General features: G+C 40.9%; 1 protein-coding gene across 4 annotated transcripts in view; it reads right to left on the bottom strand.

Moving 5' to 3' along the window:
* The window catches only part of PAX3 (paired box 3), a gene marked incomplete at both ends in the record, with an annotated part of 96,060 nt that extends 78,965 nt beyond the window's left edge, over positions 1 to 17,095 (bottom strand). For 3 of the 4 annotated variants that reach the window (XM_083364296.1, XM_083364298.1, XM_083364299.1), the window contains 4 exons: positions 9,007 to 9,144; positions 11,685 to 11,814; positions 14,524 to 14,759; positions 17,011 to 17,095. In XM_083364296.1, the coding sequence (XP_083220422.1) occupies positions 9,007 to 9,144; positions 11,685 to 11,814; positions 14,524 to 14,759; positions 17,011 to 17,095 (589 nt within the window). The remainder of the gene's footprint in view (positions 1 to 9,006; positions 9,145 to 11,684; positions 11,815 to 14,523; positions 14,760 to 17,010) is intronic. The other variant, XM_083364297.1, reaches the window with a different exon arrangement.
* Between the last annotated feature and the right edge of the window lie 560 nt (positions 17,096 to 17,655).

Here is a 17,655-nt window from a genome sequence, read left to right as displayed (position 1 = left end):
AGGGGCTAGAAAGAAAAGACTGTGCATTCAAGTCCTGCCTTACCCATGAAAGACAGTTGGGTAACCTTGGGCCACTCACTTTTTCTCAGCCCAATTCATCTCACAGGATTGTTGTTGTGGGAAAAATAGGAGAAGGAAGGTATGTTGGATATGTTTACCACCTTGAGCTATTTGTCAAATTAATTAATTAATTAATTAATTTTTTATTTTAATTCCGTTTATATCCTGCCCTTCTCCGAAGACTCAGGGCGGCTTACAAGCTTAGCAGTAGCCTTCATTCTAAGTATATGCCTGCTTATTAGGGCTTTCACACACACCCCAAGCGGCATTATTACAAAGTCGGCTTATTGCCCCCAACAATCTGGGTCCTCATTTTACCTACCTTGGAAGGATGGAAGGCTGAGTCAACCTTGAGCCTGGTGGGATGCGAACCTGCACTAATTGCAGACAGCTGGTGTTACTTAAGGAGGCATATAAACAAATAAATAAAATATAGGTGTACGGGACTCATTTTATATTTTTAATAATCCATTGCATAACTTGGATCATCTAACAACCTACTTTCCTCCACAATGATCCCAGTGTGTACGTATTTCCCTCAGATGATAAAGCAACATACATTCTGTTAATTTGGTAAAACTGGGACTGAACTGATACTGAAGAATTGTGGACCTAAAATGAAAATCTGCATTATCCACCCTATACTGTAAACAGCATAAAAATCACTAAATGTGACAACAGATGCTGTAAACTAACACCCTAAATAAACTAACTGAGCCAAAATTTGGTTGTTTAGCCAAAAGCCGTAACAAAGTATAGCCTTAAACAAAGGAGAAACACAAAAACAGCGTAAATAATAATCCCAGTCACAGCATTCATAATAAATAACATTCATTTAAGGTAACTGAAATCTAATTTTAGTAATTGACATATGAAACGATGCAATCCTCTTGGAAGAAAGACTTTCTTAAATATAGAAAAAAGAAATATAATATTCCAAAGAACACCAAGTACCAGATTAATATTTTTCTTCAGAAAGCAAATATAGAGAATAGAACTGCAAAAAGTTCTGAGTAAGCTTTTGATTGGTCATGAAAACACAACACAATCTGCATTCATAAGCAACATTTTCATTGCATCCTTTGAAACTCATAAATGAAATTATCTGAGTACAATACATGGCATTTCTAATGCAGAAGCAAATAGAAATCTTATGTCTCAAAACATCCTTAGTTTACACACTCATCTCAGAGCGTGTTCAACTCAGTTTATTCTTAAATCAGTAGACAAATTGTATGTAGTATAAGATGGCCAGTAATATCTTTTTGAGATATCTGATCACTTTCATTTTAGCTGTAGCTGATCTGTAAAAGGCCAAGCTGTCAGAAATAATGAAAGTTCTAGTCCAAAACATCTGGAGTGCATCAAGTTGCCTTATTAAAGGAGTGTCTTCCTTTATAGCAGCCTGCTCATTTCTGATTGAAAGTATCAAAGAAATCCAAGGGAGAAAAAAACATTATAAGGCCAATTTTATAGAACTCTCTCCCCACTTTATCACCATTCTGAGAATAAGCATTCTGAGAATAAGAATTTTTTGCCCAAAATTTCTCTTGTGTGGCATTTTTATTCTTTGTTTACTGGTAATAGAGTGGTAAGGGACGCGGTGGCTCAGTGGGTTAGGACGCTGAACAGTTTGGCGGGTCGAATCCCGAGTGCCGCATAGCAGAGTGAGCGCCTGTTACTCATCCCAGCTTCTGCCCACCTAGCAGTTCGAAAGCACGTAAAAATGCAAGTAGAAAAATAGGGACCACTACGGTGGGAAGGTAACAGCGTTCCGTGCCAGTCATGCCGGCCACATGACCACGGAGACGTCCTCGGACAAGCGCTGGCTCTTCGGCTATGAAACGGAGATGAGCACCGGCCCCTAGAGTCGGAAACGACTAGCACACATGTGCGGGGGAACCTTTACCTTACCTTTACCTTAATAGAGTGGTATATGTTACTGCTGTTTTCTCTCATACATCTCTTCATTACTCTTAGATCTCCCTGGCTGCATACACTTCCCAGTCTGAAAAACCTAAATGGTAAGATTTTGTGATTTCATGAAGCATGGAAAGCTAGGGATTTAGTAAAACAGAATGAAAAAGATTGTATAATGCAACATGTGACATGTGCACTCGTACCTTGGTCACCATATAGCTAAATAAGAACAACACATTCTATCCAGAAGAATGGAAGTTCTTCTTCCAATTTTCTTTCATTGAACTGAATGAGAACTGATGAAATTTCACCATCTGTTCATCCGTTTAATGAACGTTCACAGTATCTGTCAATTCCTCATTAATGAGACTGCCAAGTACTTAGCTGATGCTCTGGTTGTGTCATGCTTGGATTCTTGGAACAGCCTGTTGATCAGGTTACCTGAAATCTCATTCTATCACTTGATTTCTATCCAGAATTATCCTGTTGTTTACATTTTTTTTGCTCCTACTTCTTTATTTTACCAATTGTTGCACTGTTTGAGAATTCAAGGAAGAAACTAGTGCAATCAATGATGCTGACACACCCATTATTTTAAAGTCCGGTTGGTGATTTATGTAATTCTGCACTTGGCCCTAAAGGAAGATCATTGGTTTTACCACCTACTAGAATAGTCATATAAGGGACGCAGTGGCTCAGTGGGTTAGGACGCTGAGCTTGTCGATCAGAAGGTCGGCAGTTTGGCGGGTCGAATCCCGAGTGCCGCGTAGCAGAGTGAGCGCCTGTTACTCGTCCCAGCTTCTGCCCACCTAGCAGTTCGAAAGCACGTAAAAAATGCAAGTAGAAAAATAGGGACCACTCCGGTGGGAAGGTAACAGCGTTCCGTGCGCCTTTGGCGTCTAGTCATGCCGGCCACATGACCACGGAGACGTCCTCGGACAAGCGCTGGCTCTTCGGCTTTGAAAGGGAGATGAGCACCGGCCCCTAGAGTCGGAAACGACTAGCACGCATGTGCGGGGGAACCTTTACCTTTACCTTAGAATAGTCATGTTTAAAGGTTTCTTCTCCCTCACTCCAGTTCTCTGGAACAGAGTCTTTCCAGGGGTTTGCATGGAATCAGTTCACTTAAAAGTTTTGAAAAGTACTAACAACATTTCTCTTTCCTGGGTTCTTTAAAACAAACACTTGTTCCTTTGATTGTGTAGAAATTAATCTTAATTAATGGCATATGCAAGAATCCTTTGAGTTCAAGCTCTTTATTTCTCTTATGATATTATAAGTAATTATAATGTTACAAAATGTATTGTTTAATTCTATGTTTCCACTGGGCTTAGATATTATAAGCAATAAAACTACTATAATACTAACATAAAAGGAAACTCAGATTTTTTTTTCTACAGAATGTTCATTAGAAACCTTGTCTTTTCAATACTTGCAAAGAGTATTGCAAAGTGACTCTAATTTTTCTGTAACTGGATCACTATGGAAAAGAAGTCTGAATACAACACGGTACAATTCCTTTATAATACATCATAAGAACAACTGCAAACAATCTCCCTTAATTTCAATTTCTACAAAGTTATTTCAGTCGATTATCTATTTCATACAGGTGTTATTTACTGAATAAAAGTTTTCTTTGAATTCTGTCTTTTCTCAAAAAAAAAAAGAAATTCATATTGGATGTCATTTTATTTGTATAAATAAAGTAGTAAATCGGAAACCAATTCTGAGGTATCCTTATTAATCTAATTCCAAAATGCCAGCTACTAAAACATACACGCCTTCTTTGAAGCGGCTAAATATGCTTATTTAATCTTTAAAATTACTCGTATGTTTGCAAGGTTTTTTTTTAAATTGCCAGTAGTATCTTCCCCACAAGAAATATTATTGTGTAGTAATAGCAGTATAGTGTACAATATTTTAAAAATATAACAAAAAATATAGCCTGTGTCCATCTTAACTATCATAGATATATATCCAGAGCCATTCTGCTGACATGAAAGGCTGAATGAAAAGAATGAATTCTCTTCTCTATGTTTATATTTTATGTGAATTAGTTCCTTTTTTAATTATTGCAATTTGTTTAGCATATATTTTCCATACAATTATCTTGCAAAACTTAAGGTGATAATAATAATAATAAATAAATAAATAATAAACACAAGCTAATAATTGACTTCGTGAAGGAAATTAGTGCAGCTTTTTCAAAATAATAATAAACTGCGATTCAGTGCAGGTACTTGGATGCAGTTTCCATTTCATTGGTATTCCAGAAAAAGCATATGCAGTATAATTATTTTAAAAATCAGCTGAACCATGTTATTCAAATTCATCAATATCAGTTCTTTTAAGTACTCAAAATTATGTTGTAGTAATGATAAATCTGTATTGCTATTTTTAATCATTATTAGTAATTGTGGTCACAATTAAAATAGATGTTAAAACTACCCTTCAAGCAGAAGCAAACAAAAGAAAAAAAACTTGCATTTTCAGTTTTGCACTAAGAAGAATTTCCATTTATTCTTGCCCATATTGGCAAAACAAATAGAAACAAACTCTTATGTTTACAATTAAAGTTAATTCAAAACAAAAATTGTTTGCAGCTTGAAGCGCCTCAGTTTTAGGACTGAGCATCCTGAAATGCTAAAAGAAAATATTTTGAAATAAATTGAAGGAAATGAAAACAGCAAAGGAGTAGAGGAAAAGATGGAGATACAAAATATTTCCATTATTCCTAAGATTTTACTCAAACAGCTAAAAGTTGAAGGAATTTAATTTAAAATCAATGAAATTAATTCTCAGATATGTGTTCAAACCTGAGAGACCAAGAAAGAAACATAAATACAGGTGCTTCCATTTAAGTAGTTTATGAACTGTAACCAAGGAATCGCTATTAGAGGTCACTTTAAAAAAATATACATTGTAAATTAACATTAATCATTTCTTTCTTAATCCAGTCCTTATTCAACACATTTCCCCACTATTAAGATATACCAAGTAGTGATCCACTTTCATGCAAAAAAGGCTGCCTAAACAGTGACCACAGCTACACAAAAGTAGGAGGCAAAACTAAAAAAAAAAATCTTTGGTCTGTAATAATAAAGTGAATAATGTACATAACTTGCATAAATACATGACATGACATTCTGTTATTTGCCAAATCAAAGCAAACAAAGGAAAAACAGAAACATGCTGGCATAATTTTCCTCTATGCAAGTTTGTGCTCTTTCTTTTTTCCTTCGTATACATTGAGCCTCTGTGAAGATGCAGTTCTCCTTAAATCTCTAATAGGCTTGAGGGTGTTTGTCCTCCCTCCTCCCCTTCTTTCCTTTTGGCTTCTACAATGCAAAGGGATACTATAGTCCTGAAGAATGGTCTCAGTTGTCTATCCTGAATGGCTGTCGGCATCTCTAGCCATCTAGAAAGGCTAGAAACATTTTGTAGGTGAAAATAGCCACTTTTTCCACGGTGGAGAGTCCATAAAACTCCTCAGAGCATCAGCCATTGGGACTCATTGAATAATTCATCCCTCATTGCAAGCCCATAATGTCTTTTCTGGGCCCTATTGTGAAGACTGTTTTCTCTTCTTTTCTCCTTGAATTATAAAAAGGGTGCCTTCTTTTGTCCATATCAAGCTGCTGCTAGCTGAACCTTTGTCTGGCCAGAGCTAAAGTGTGAGTTTCAATGGACTCTCCCCTCTTTGTTTTCCAAGTTCATCTCCAAGTGTAGATTGTGTATAGAAGGCTTTCTTTGTAAAAGCTGGAAAAGTTGTACAAATGTTTGACCAGCTCATTTGGTACTTTTGTCTCCTGTTATCCAGGGCCTATGGTAGATGGGAAGGGCAAACTTTACAGGAGGACTGTCAGAGAACCTCAGACAACAAGTCGCACAGAACATTGGCTGCAGCAGGTCTGCCAACCCAGGCAACAAGTTCTTATAAATCTACTACCTATAATACCAACAAAAGGAAACGATCCGGACAGACATATCCTCCTCTTCATTTAGCCAGTAAATACAACAGAGACACTTAAATACAAACTCATGCACAAATATGTAGAAATTAAATCTACCTTATTTGATCCAGAAGACATTTCTATGCAGTTAAGTTGGCCGACATTACTTCCAAATAAAACTAATTTTCTTTAATTTGAAAAGTTCATTTGTTGCTGGATCTTGGAGCAAACATTCATAGAGAAAGCAGTCAATATCTTCAGAATCCTGGGCTATTCCTTAAACTATTTACATTCTATAAGTGCTCACAAGTTTCCGAATGTTACAAACCAACCCATACATAAGTAGAAGCCAATGGCCCTAGAAATAAATGGGCTTTATCAATCAGGTGACTGACTGCCTAGAGTCTATTGTACAGCTATCATTTCACTCTCCAGTTTCAATTTTTGCGAAGATATTGTGAAAAATTGGAATGTTTATCAGAAAGGCATCAAAATGGCTTGGGATAGAGAAGAAATGTCTTGCTCTGCGCTTGAGGTGTATTTCAACCACCAACGCATTCACTTAAAAATAATTTCCACTGAAGTCGTAGACAGTCCAGCTTCTCAAATAGGCCACCACTGACAGCATCTTTGACTTGAAGCCCTTCGGGAAAAGGGCAGGAGCACGACCTTCTCCCAAGGATTTTCCTCCTCCCTTCCTAGCCAGGCCCCTTTTTATTTAATGACTTCAGCTTGACTAACCCCAAATACTGCCCTGATTTAAGGACACAGAGGGATGGGTCTCAACAGATCCAGCCACACGATTGAGCAACTAGCTTTTCACAAAGAATTCACACAAGAAACCTTCCTCTCTCTCTCTCTCTCTCTCTCCCCCCCCACTTTGTCCAGCATTAGGAGCCTTTTTTCTCTAGATTGCAAAGTATTCACAAATAACAATTGTATACTGTGAGATCTGAAAGTTGCAAAAAGGGAAAAAGAGAAAAGACAGAACAGCATCTTTATTCTCTTGCAGGTATTTATCTTCCCTCTAAAACGACATTTTCTATCACAGTTCAGGACACTTCGCCACTTCAAGTATGAGCTAGCAAGACTGCAACCCATTTTTCATACAATAAATGCAAGTAATTCAATATTTCTAGCATGGTTTTTAGACAACATGGAATCATTACCTTCATCCCATTTTTTTCCATGCATATTGGAAATACACTCTGAATGTCTGCCTTTCAAATCAGACTTCTGCATGTTACCAAAGAAGTTCCTTCTCTCAAGAAATGAAGAACAAAATTGCTTTAACTCATGAGACTTACAAAACTATAATTGCTCAGAAAGAAATCTGAGTGGCTGCATTCACTAACTTGCCAGTCATACAGGGCAAAGTCCCAGCAGTTGCACTGGTACAAGACCATGCTAAGGTTGGTGGCAGTTAACCTAGTTTAGATACTCAGGAGGGAGAGGCAGGCTAGAGTACAAATCCCAATCATTGGGTGAGTTTATTGTTGAGTATATTGTAAGAATCCAGATATCAGTTCAGTCAATGCCAGATACTTGTGTTATATAAATATTGCTATGTTTGATTGTGTGAGAAGAGGCTTATCCCCAGAAATAGACCTTAAAATTGCAGAAACCTTTACTTCCTAGGATGGAGAATCTTGAATATGAATATAATAGCAGCACATCTACTGTTACATCCAGAAAAATTAAGAAATTGGCTTCCATTGATTGTGCTATCACATATTTACAGAGAAACAGGCATAACTAATAAACTGCATTGTTTTTATGCCCGGAACTTGTTCAACATTAGTAAAGTAACAAATCATCAATTGATTGATTTGAGTTCTATAGCAGCCCATCTCGACAACTGAATCAATTTATTGACTTCTCCCAATAAATACGTTTCATTACATTTAATGGAACATCCTTGCTGGATTCTAGACTCAGAAATTGAAACTTAATAAGAGAAAAGATAAATGAACTTTGAATTTTACTTTAAATAATGGCCACAATCTCACCCATGTCCTCTACTAATTAAGCCACTGATTAAAACAGGACTCCTTAAAATCATGGGACAGCAGTTCAAATGTTATTGACTATTGCTAAGACGCTTCTTTCCTTTCCCACTCAACCTCTGGGGCTTCCATCCATTCTAAGAAAATCTGTGCTCAGTATCTATATTAGGAGAATCTTTATCTGCTTAATTATGCCACCAAAAGACACATTGACTTTGAATGCACAAAACCAGGAAGGATATTTTCACCACAATGTGCCAGTAAGGCTTTCCTTTCCAAAGTGTGTTTCTTCTAGTTTCTAGTTTTAGAATTTCCTAAAGAAATCAAGGGGCAAGATAAAATTTAATTAGGACTAAAATCTGTCTAACATTAACTGAGATGAAGATTTAGGCACTGTCAGTTTCTGCAAATTTCTCTCCCTAGTTCTGGCGAGCTGGATTGCACAACTGAGGAAGTGAACCCTGGTCCAGGACATAATTATTTTTAAAGTGCCTCTAAATTCTTGATTAGCACAGGGTGGAGGAGGGAACAGTTGTGCTGCATGTAAGTCGTCTTAATTTTGATCCCGAAGACTGACATCTACCATTGACACGTGAGAAATCAGAGAGGCAGACAAATGCAGTCCTGCTTTTCGAACGCTCCACTTTTCACCACCTCTGAAAAGCTTTTCAAGTTGAGTCAAATGCCCCTCCTAAAAACCTCACGCCCAAGAGGCATTTTTGCAATCCACATCCTCTAGGTATCTCCAGAAAGTCACGGGAGTTCCCTAGGTCTGCTCCCGAAATTGTCTCTTTCCGTTTCATTCAGCTCCGACAGCCTCCCCTCCCTTTCCAACGTAAAAGAAAAGGGAAAAATCCACCAGATGCGCCCACCTGCAACAGCTGCCACCACCATTCAGGTAATCCAGCGACCTCTCGCTCACGATAGAGCACAACTTCCCTTCCCTTCTGCCCAGGAAGGAAGCCAAGCTCCGGCCTGCTCGGTCCGGCCGCGCTTTTCTGCAAAGACAGTCGCCCTCCCCCTCCCACGCCCCCCCCCCGAGTCCGGGGGAAGGTGACCGCCTTTACCTCTTTCGCTGAGGATGCCGTCGATGCTATGTTTGGCCTTTTTCTCGTTCTCTTCCGCTTCCTTCCGCTCCAGCTCCCCTTCTTCTTCTTCTTCCCCTTTCCCAAATTTGCTTCTCAAAATGCGGCTGATGGAACTCACTTGAGAAAGAAAGAAAGAGGAAAGAGACGCGTGAAGCGGCGAACCGCGAGGAGCCGAGACTGGGCTCTTGAGTCGCCCCTGGGCACATGTTGGGGAACTGGGAAGACACTGGAAGGGAAACGACGGCTGACGAAATGGGGTTGTGCTGAGAGTCTTCTGATTGCAGTTTCCCGATCTTCTATAATTGGCTTTCCCCCCCCCCCCCGCACACACACCTCCGCCTCCCCCCATTTCCGAGAACTCGAAGGGTTGCTCACACGCTGGTTTAGTTTGCCAAAGATCCTCCTCGGCTAATTATTGGATCAAAGTATCCTCTGACTCGCCACCGAAGCTTGAACCCTAAAACAACCGAGGGAGTTGAATGGGTTCAGCTCTAAGCTCTCTTGACATGTTGTGCCCAATGCAGCCGCGATGCTTTTTAAGCCGCTTGGTTACACCGGTCGTATGAATGAACGCGGGCCCCGGAGAGGCGAAGTTTTACCTTGATGTGTTTTACGATTACAACCCCTGGGGCTAATTTATGGTTTTAACCTATAGAGTCAATCAAGGGGGGGGGAAATGGGTGTATTGAAAAACTATGGTTAAGTTCCGTAGAAGTAAGCGAGTGACGGGAACGCAGTAATGGCAAGAAGAAGAAAAATCTATGCATTGTAGAACTAGGCGGATTCCCCAGCCCGGGGGAAAAAAAGAAAGCACGTCGGTCCCGAACAGCACTAGAACAACAGGTGCCAAAAGTATGGTTTTGTTTAAAAAGGAGAAGGGGGTCTGTCACCCAAGTTAGCAAAAAGCAAAGGTTGGCACGCTTGTTCCTAAAGATACTGAAGTGCAGTTTTGCAGACCTAGAGGAAGTTTGTTCTTAAATTAGCAGAGCAGCAGCTCGAGGGAAACGCGATTCCTTCGAAGCCATTGCAGACGGCTGCAGCTCTTCTTCCAGGCTGCAGAACCGGACCGACACGCAAGCCTGTGTGATCTTACCTGCATTTTGCTCGCACATACCTAATCTCTTTCTGCAACTGTCTGGACTAGTAATCCCTGCATTTGTTTTAGCAAGTTTTTTGGAAGTGGTTCCCCATTGCCTGCTTCGTACGGTTGAGAAGGAGTGACTGGCCCAAAGTCATCCATCTGGCTTCGTGGCTAAAGCGGGACTAGAACTCAGGGTCTCCAGATTTCTAGTGTGGAGTCTTAATCGTTGCACCAAATTGGCTTCAAACAAGTCCTACTCATCGCTCTTATAAAAAATTGTCCTACCTATATTTTAAGAGTACTCCTTGTAGTATAGTACATAATATGGTCCCTTGTACTATTCTTATCAAAGCCTTTCAGTGCGCTGAAAAAGAGAGCCGCCTTGAAAAGATTTGCCCTAAACTTCAAAAAACGTAAAGCATAATTATTTCCACAAGACAGTATTCCTTTTCAGAGGGGAATACCTCTAAATAGCTTTTATGCTCTCCTAGAAAGAGATGAAAATGTACACGGGGCAACCGTTTCTTTTTCTGATATATTGTACCAGTAGGTCTTTCGTTCTTTTCAAGGATTGAGAGGCCGTCACCAAACAGTCCCTCCCGTTTTGTTTCCCTTAAATGGTAGTTGGTGTACGTTGGAAATTCTGGATCCAAACTGACTGAGACCCCAACAGCGCTCCAGACATCACGATCCAGAAGGGATCTTGGCTAGCGGAAGGTAAGGTGTTTGTGTTTGCTTGTAGAGCCATACGTGAAAGCAAAAACATACGCACGTACTAACTGCGGGTCTGCCTCACAATCCTGCCCCAGCCTTCCAGGAAAGGAAGAGAAGAAACGAAAGCTTCTCATTATCGGGTGTTAAGTCAAAACAAGCCTCACGCCGCGTAAAAACAAGTACCCACGTGGTGGCTAACTGGATCACACGAATGTATGACTTGGATAGAGAAGATGTGCCAAGAAGCGAAGTTCGAGGGTCCTCCGGTGTTCTACCCGAACCCAGCCTGGTCAGGACCGCACCGCCTTTTCGCCCTTCCCTTTCATCTGCTACCTCTAAAATAAAGCCTGGCCTTCCGCATATGTTCCCCGATGGCGGGGGAGAGTGATAGGAAGGGGGGCATGCAGCACTGTCAGTAATTTAGCTTTCCCTCCCCCCCCCCCGAACCGCATCCCCTGGACTTGAATGGATTTGGGCAAGTGCGACTCCCCAAGCCTCACCGTTCTTTCGCGACCCACCCACCCCCTCCCCAAGGCCATCCGACCCCAGGGCGCTCCCTTCTGACCTGCGGGAACCGGCCAAGGCATCCCCAGTTAGGCTGGGTCTGAGGCGCCCTGGGGGGGGGGGGAACCTGCGGTCCCACTTAGACGTCGGACGCTTCCTTTTCCAAGCGACTTATTTCTAAACAGGGTCCCTCCCATGCACACCCCTTTAGTACAAGGATAAGACTAAAGCAAGCACCAAGTTTCCATCCATAGCCAGACTTTTCGGACCGAGAAAGAACGCGTCAAGGATTCCGTTGGTGCCAGGAAAGGACAGGTAGGGTGCAGAATTCCAGGGCTAGCTTTCCCGGACGACTTACCTGAAGGCACGGTGTTTCGGTCGCACACGCCGTCCTTCAGCAACTTGTCCCGGATCTCCCAGCTAAACATGCCTGCGTTCTCCCGCTTGTACTCCTCGATCTTCTTCTCAACATCCGGCGTCGTCACCTGCTTTAATAAAAAAAAAACAATCCAGAAAGGAAACAAGGTTTGTACTCTTGGGGGACTGGGAGGAGAGCACAATGGAAGAAGGGGAAAGGGAGGGAAGGGGCGAAAGGAAAGAGACAAGGGAGAGAGAGAGAGAGCAGAAAGGCGAGACTCGGTGGTGCAAAGCAAAACAGCGCAACGTCCGTTTTGAAAGTGGAGCTTGGGACGTCAGCCTGACCCAAAGCAGCGAAGTCAAGAATATGATATGATTCATGGAAGACCGTTTAAAATTAGCAAGACCTCCGTAAGGATGAAAACAACACTCGTTTAATGCGGGGACGGACAAGTTAAGAATCGAGAGCTAAACTTAGAAAGAAAGAAAGATGTGGTTTACTCTCACAAAAGGAGTCAAAGGAAAATAAGTCCCATCCCCCAAAATAACCACCAAAATTAAGCGTTTCTCTTAAGACTCTAAAGATCGAATACAGAACCAAAAGGTAATGTAATTAAAATATCCAAAGATGGGGTAGAGAAGAATCGACGCGAGGAAAAATCCCATTTCATTCATGACAGACAAAATGTTGTAAAAAAACAAAAAGGTTCAAAAGCGGAAATAAAGTTTCACTGAACGAAAGTAATCACAGGTTTTTCCCCCAAAAAGGAAAGCAGAGGCTGCATTTTCCTATGTTCACGTGAATCATGCAAAATATTATTTAACGTAAATGACAGAACCCCTCTGTTGAAAATGAAATCAACAAAATAAGCTTCAACTTTCACAGGACCGCAGATGTGATACCTTATGTTAGATTTCAAATCACTTCTCTTGAAAGAGAAATGTGAGGGGAGGGTGAATAATATCTGTTTATACATATCAAGATCATGTAACTTGTAATCAGCATACTATAATCTTATTAAAAGATGAAAATATTTATAAAGAAAAAAATCTTCTGTAGTGTAAATCTACTTCATAATTTGGCTGGTCAATTTGGTAACATTCTAAACGTATAAATATATAAATGTTACAAAATATATACAACTACATGCCATAAACATTTCACTCCAAAGCAAGTGACTATAAAGTAAACCACTTATTTCAATTTATGTCCCCCAAATCTGTTTAGAATTGAGATGGAATTGCAGCAGCGTGGTGAAAACTGGATTACCAAAAAAAGAAAAGCTGAAAGTATAGTTTCACTTTTGGCTCAACCCATACTTATTAGTCGCATTTGCTTTACACTCACTGTACTACACTGTGTACACTGTGGCTAGTGTTAAGTAATGATCTTAAGAGTGCATTCTTTGCTGGATGCCTGGGCGGTGGTTTTGGTTGAGGTCACTATAGCAGAAGCAGACCTCATTGCCACAAGTGCCCTGAAAGGAAAAGGAAATTTTGGGCTTCTCTGGAATCTAATTTCCATGCTGTTTCTCAGAAACATTCCAGCAGGGTTAGTGACCAACTGATTGTGGGAAACATACCAGGCTCACCTAATTTAGGATTGGGTGATCTACACAAATTCTATGAACAACTCTACAAGGAAAAAGAAGTTAAAAGAAAGGGTCATTTTGCACAGGGACAAGTAAGGCGAGGAGTTTTAAGGCTAGGAAAAAGACATGCTCCGCCCTCCAGCTAGGGGAAGGAGACTATGTATGCTGGATCCTCTTCAAGGGTGGGGGAGAAAGTCTAAGCAATCAGCAGAGGTAAAGGCAGCCTGTTGATTTCAGAAGATCCATGCAAGCTCTCCACCAAGTGTGGAAGTGGCTGGAGGTCAAGTTGCATTGTTGAGTAACTCTGCTCTGCAGAGATCTGTTTGGCTTCAGCCTCTTTCCACAATTATCTGAGGACAGAGCTAAATCCATACGGACTAAGTTTTCACAATACACTTACCTACATTTATACCAATCTAATCCAGTTTTCAGTGACACAGGACACTGAACTAGCCACGATAGCTGGGCTCACCTGAAACGTCAGACTAATATGGAAACCCAATCTGGGTTTCAATATAGAATTCTCCTCATGAAAATTATCCTTCCCTAGCTGGATGAACAAAAATAACTGCCACTAAGTTATCCAAATTGTTACTCCCGCTCTATGCTCAAAATGCCCTGCTAACCAAAAGCTTTGTCCTCATAGATTGGATACCATGCTAGGGACTGACAAATGGCATGTCTGGTATATTTTGCCAAGAAGTGAGTACATTTCCTTTTTTTTTTAAGAAAAAATCAGTTTGTTTTATCATAGAGAATAAAATACAGAACATTAAAACAAACAAACAAAATGTACTCAGTGAGTACGTTTCCAACCTGGTCAAGGCACCCTACTGCCCACCTTCTACAATTTATAACCTAATTGGACCTCATAACAAACAACTGAGGAGTATTCTTTTCCCCCTCATATCTTCTTGCTCATTGGAAAAAAAACTATTTTTAGGATGAATTCATACAAATCAGTTAATAAGTAAGACTGACATTATTTTGAGGAGAGGGAGTCTGTGTGATTTCAAACTACTCATATAAACCCCCCACAGGGTCTGAGTCAACCCACAATAAAGAAAGCTAGAAGAAGAGAAGCTGAGATGAAGGTGGTAGACCTTCTCCAAAAATGCCAGACTAACTGTATACTCTGCAACAAACATGTCCTTCAGGCTAACTGAGTCAAGCTCACCTGTTCTCAAGTAAGGTGAAACTGCCATTTTAGAGGATCTCTCCCCATCACCTGTCTTCTGAGGTACTCACCTTGGGTTTGCTGCCCCCAATGGCCCCTGGCCTTATGGAACCAGTCTCCTGGTACCTGCAGAGAATCTTGGAGACACAGCCATGCGACACTCGGAGCTGGCGGGAGATGACACATGGCCGGATGCCATGATGGGCCATCTCCACGATCTTGTGGCGAATATGGTTGGGTAGGGGCCTGCCATTGATAAAAACACCTCCAAGCTGATTGACTCGGCCTTGGCCCAGAGGAGTGGACACTGGATGGAAGAAACAACAAAAAAAAAGTACTTAATTGGGAATGAGCCAAGTACATCTAGATGTCCTTCCTGCCAAATCCCAGAGAAACGGCACAATGCACAGGTCAGGCCGATACAAGCATAAGAGACTAGCAATAGACGTTGACTTCACCATATGTCGGAAAGCTAATATTATCCTGAAACTCAAATCCAAAATACTTTTCCTAGAACATGACAGTCACATATTCATAATTAGCTAAACCAGATGATTTACTTCAACTGAGGCTACTGAACAAGCCAGTTCAAACCCTTAGTAGATTGCAGACAGCCCATTTAGTTAAAGAACCTTCCTTACAAATGAGTTCATATTGAATAAATCCTTTCATCTTTTAGACAGATCAAGTAAAAATTTTAGGCTGTTATATTCATTATGAATTTGAAATCCAGTAGTCCCGCACTGTACGATAAAAGCAACCTACTAAAAGAATTCTCTCTCCATCTCTGAAAACAAATGAGCAAACAAAACAAGACAGGAGAGAATTTCTAAATTAAAACAGTGGGAAATTGGTGACAGCAGAGAAAGCTACTTTTATGATAAGTAGCAACTTGTAGTTAGTTGCCTGCAATTAAATCTCTGACTGTACTACTTTGGACCATGACTTTCTTCTATAACTCAAAAAAAAACCCAACTAAAATTTTGTAGATATTTTGTGAATTGTGAGGTTTTCATAGGTATGTCAGGGTACAATACTTTTCGATGTATAAATGGTTCTATTGAGAGAAAAAGACCTGTTGAAATAAATGGCTTGAAGTCAATACTAACTTTAGTCTATGGATTTTACTTGGTTTGCTCTAATCATAGCTAAATCTCATTTAAATCCCTATTATTTTTAAGGAACATTTGGATTTTAATCTAGTTCTAGTTGGATTTTAAAATGTAGATAGCACTGTTCAGAAAAGGATATTGTTGCTGGACAGATCTGTAATAACAATACAGCTATTAATACTGCATTCATCTGAAACAGTGCAGTTAAACACTGACTTGGAAAAAAACAGATTTTAAAAGGTATTTTGCCAGACCATCACTGTGCATCTGTTCCTTTGCTTATCTACACATTCATTTTCTACCAAAGCAATTTGCATAGTGTTGCTCACTGTTTGCTTTGCCACCTCGTGCACCAGCTGGCTAAAGATTTGCCACTTTCCTGACTCTCCTGTGAATTAATGACTTAAAATGTACACACTACCCAAAGAAGAAGACGTTTCACCTGTATTAATAAACGGGGCAAAAGTACTATACAACTCAAACTTTTCTACGAGTGAAAAGAAATGGAAAGGAAACGCAAAGGATGCCTCTGCAGATTGGAAATGTACAAAACTGCATTTGAGTTTGGGCAGATCCCTTTAATATTCTAGATGTGGGGAGGATTTCTCGAGGTTGCAGAAAGAAAGACATTGTACGAAAGATTTTAAAATCTTGACAAAAGAGGGAAGTGGGGAAATTATAAGCTGAGCTGAAATAGCATATTTTCAAAGGAAATTGTTCGGTAAGAAACTTAATCATTGCTGCTATACAGCACTAGAAATAATTAAATAGGTCTGCTAAGTCTTGTTAGAAGCAAGGCTTCATTATCAAACTAGACAGAAGTGAAGAGAAGGCCTGGTCTTGCGAACTTTTTTCTCCCTGAATAAATTTGTTTTTAATCGCTAGCTGAGTTAGAAATGTAAGAACGCGGTTTCAAAATGGCTACGAAGTTTCTTGGCTCCTTCACCTGCGAGGTACGGAGGTGGCAACTTTAACCCATTTATTTTCAATGGCATTTAAAGTGGGGGGGGGGAAGGAGGGAAATTGATCTTTGGAGTGCGACTAATTTCTACCTTCTCCGGAGGCTTTCTTTCTTTCTTTTTCTTTTCCTTTCCTACAAAAATTACAAATCAAGTAAACTAAGGTTTGCTGCTATGTATCCCTATATCCCTATCTATGGTTTGCTTCCTTGGAAGCGTGCCACCTGGACTGGAGTGGCCTTGATCCTTTCCATTGGCAAGGGTGCTTATTCCGAGAGCTTTCCTCTTGTTCGATCCATGTGCGGAGAAGTTGCTTCTTCAACTCCGCCAACAAATTAGTTCCAGAAACGCACGGAGACTCCAGATGCACAACCAGACCCATTTCATCGGCCTCCCTTACCCAAACGATGGCTACAGGGATGGAAACACCCCTCCCTTTATTTTTAGCTCCCTTTTTCCAACTCTCCTGCTGCTCCACAGTTCTTACCTTCTAACGGGAAACCGCTGCGAGGATAATTCTGTCCCGGAGCTGGTCGCATCATCCTGGGGACAGCTCCACCCAGAGTTGTCATTTTAGTGGCGCCTTGGCTTTCTTTTAAACGTATTATATCCAAGAATTGCGAAGGGGGTCGGAGGTGGGGTGGGGGTGGGGAGAGGCAGGTCAGTATGGATAGCAAGTCCGCATAGAATAAGGTGAGGGGGGAGGGGGGAATTTAACACCTAGAGAGATCGGGATTTAAAACATGAGGGGGGGGGGAAGGAAAGGGAGGGGGTCCAAGTTGGGGCAGGGAAGCTCTGATCTCCTTTCTGTCAGAGATACCTTAGAGCGAAAATGTGGCAGCGAAAGAGAGAAGAGCGGGAGGGGAAAAGTTTTGCCGGAAAAAGAGGGATTCGCAACGGCTTCGGCGGCTGGAGAAAACTGCGAACTGACGGCCCTTTCCGACTTAAGAGAAGCTCGCCTTGATCTCGCCCGGCTTGAGTGGCAGGCGGCGGGGATGATTTCCCCTTGTTCTTGATTTGCAGTGAAAGGAAACTCAGCTCTGGAGTATTTATTAGTTCTTTCACCCCAAGCTTCCTTAGGATCTCTGCGTCGCGATTGGCCAGCCGGAAGACTGTCCCGTCTGGAGAAGCC

Source organism: Vipera ursinii, assembly GCF_947247035.1.
Source record: "Vipera ursinii genome assembly, chromosome: 5".
Taxonomy (NCBI): Eukaryota; Metazoa; Chordata; class Lepidosauria; order Squamata; family Viperidae; genus Vipera; species Vipera ursinii.
This window is presented reverse-complemented; position numbering and strand designations above follow the sequence as displayed.